Source organism: Sesamum indicum, linkage group LG6 (assembly GCF_000512975.1).
Source record: "Sesamum indicum cultivar Zhongzhi No. 13 linkage group LG6, S_indicum_v1.0, whole genome shotgun sequence".
Classification (NCBI taxonomy): domain Eukaryota; kingdom Viridiplantae; phylum Streptophyta; class Magnoliopsida; order Lamiales; family Pedaliaceae; genus Sesamum; species Sesamum indicum.
In genome coordinates this window covers 19,474,957-19,477,179 of record NC_026150.1, presented here as the reverse complement: position 1 = coordinate 19,477,179, position 2,223 = coordinate 19,474,957, and the positions used below count along the sequence as shown (strand labels likewise).

Here is a 2,223-nt window from a genome sequence, read left to right as displayed (position 1 = left end):
CCCCCCCAAACCCCTTACAAGTACCCGCCCCCTTTCTCTCACCGCCTCCACTTGCTCAAACTTTCCACAGCACCTTTCTTTTTCCACACCTTGTGGCCATACTTCTTTAGAGAAAAAACACACGCACAAACACACCCATTACACACACTTGCAGCAGCACTTGAGGGAGGAGAGGTCTCTCTGCATTCCCCATTAATTATTACCCTCATAAGCAGTAGTGGAAGAGAATTCATTAAAGCTGGCGATCGATAATCAAGAACCCACTGTCCGTGAAATCAAGCCCAAGAACAGGCGAATTATGGTGAGTGTTTTTTTGTGTGTTTGAATGGATAATCAAGATGGTTTCTTCTTCTTGTTGTTGTTGTTGTTGATGACGTTCTTGTTTTTGGAATAGGGAGCTGGAGGCCCTGATGAGGAGGAGGAGAACAGATGGCCGCCATGGCTGAAACCGCTGCTCAAGGAACAGTTCTTTGTTCAATGCAAATTTCACGCTGATTCGCACAAGAGTGAATGCAATATGTACTGTTTCGATTGTATGAATGGCCCTCTCTGCTCACTCTGCTTGGCTTATCACAAGGACCATCGCGCAATTCAGGTTTATCTCTCACTTCAAATAGAAACTCGCGCAATTGGGTTTCTGCCATTTTTGCCAAATTTAAGCTTTTTCTATCTTCTCTGCAAAATGCGCACCTCCTTTTTTGCGTTACAATCCACAGCGTTGACCAGTTAAAGAATGTCATATGTGTATCATAAGTTGTTGATGGTTGATATTCTGATCTTGATTTACAGATACGGAGGTCATCGTACCACGATGTCATCAGAGTTTCTGAAATTCAAAAGTATTTGGATATCAGCTCCGTCCAAACCTACATAATCAACAGCGCGAAGGTCGTGTTCTTGAACGAGAGGCCACAGCCCAGACCCGGAAAGGGCGTAACCAACACCTGTGAGGTCTGCGATCGCAGCCTCCTCGATTCCTTCAGATTCTGCTCCCTTGGTTGCAAGGTAGCCTTTCATTTACAATAATCCCTCAAAATCCCTACTTCCATTTTGTTCTAAAAATTCAAGAATTTTGAACTTACTTTCTGACTCTTGACATCGTTGGGATTCTCAGATTGTCGGGACGTCCAAGAATTTCCAGAAGAAGAACAAGAAGCAGTCTTCGCCGGAGAAGAAAAGGGCTGCGGCGGCGGCGGAATCAGAGGACTCGTACAGCAGCAGCAGCAGCAGCAGCCATGGGCGTAACAACAACAAGATTCTAAGCTTTACTCCGTCAACGCCTCCGCCAACCGCTGTTAATTACCGAACTGCCAAGCGAAGAAAGGGAATTCCCCATAGAGCCCCCTTCGGAGTACTTACCATAGAAATATAGGAAGAAGATTAAAACAAAAATGCTGCAAATTACCCTCTTCATCTCTGCAGGGGTAAATTGCTCAAAACACCCAAAAAATATTAAAAAAAAATAAATAGGAAAAGCAATGTATATAGAAGCAGACTGTACTGTAGTAAAGAATGTGAAAGGGAAGATAGAATTGGAGAATAAGACAATGCAGAAAAGTGAAGTTGTATGAAAGCATAGTAGTAATAGCAGCAGTACTTCACTAATAGTTCTAAAAGAGAGTGTGTTTTCGTGTGTGTTTTTTATAGGAATGTACAGAAATTGTATGTATGTATGTAATGTATGTAGATGGTATTTGGTGCAAATGGGATGGTGTTGATGCACTGTTTTAGGAATATCATGAATGGTGACAGTTATTTGGTGACTTCTTGATACTTGTATTGCTTTTTCTCTTACTTTGTTCCAAGTTGTTTTTGTTAAGGTTATGACAAAAATGAGTTTGAAATGAAAATTTTAGATTTGGTTGTATTTAAATCAGTCGTTCGTCATACAATTTAGGAAAAATAACTGATTATATAATAAGTGTGATATACTTATTCAATAATTGATCTGATTAGATTTGGAAAGATGAATTTGGGAAAATAGAAATCTTGATTTGGAATGTGTATTTGGAGTGTGTGGTATGATTTTTGAAAATTTGTCTCTTGGATATTTCATGCCATTTTCTTGAGGATTGAGAGTTGTCCCAAATGGATGATTATATTTGTAACTAGTGAATATTTTGATTTTATTTTAAATCAGTCGAAGCTTCCATTTAGAATTATTTTTAACTTATTTTAAAACCCATAAAAAAATTTAAAGGAATTGTGTACTCATATATTGAG

At 39.3% G+C, this 2,223-nt stretch overlaps 1 protein-coding gene across 1 annotated transcript; it reads left to right on the top strand.

Annotated features, from left to right (window-relative positions):
- Positions 26 to 1,766, top strand: LOC105165155. The gene is made up of 4 exons (XM_011084059.2): positions 26 to 301; positions 395 to 595; positions 790 to 1,005; positions 1,115 to 1,766. Exons 1-4 carry the CDS (start codon positions 299 to 301, stop codon positions 1,370 to 1,372), a joined length of 678 nt encoding a protein of 225 aa, XP_011082361.1. The 5' UTR covers positions 26 to 298; the 3' UTR covers positions 1,373 to 1,766.

Excerpts from the sequence above, each read along its gene's own strand:
- LOC105165155 (XM_011084059.2), top strand. Across the intron at positions 596-789 it reads AGGACCATCGCGCAATTCAG|ATACGGAGGTCATCGTACCA; the intron begins GTTTATCTCTCA and ends CTTGATTTACAG. Across the intron at positions 1,006-1,114 it reads TCTGCTCCCTTGGTTGCAAG|ATTGTCGGGACGTCCAAGAA; the intron begins GTAGCCTTTCAT and ends TGGGATTCTCAG.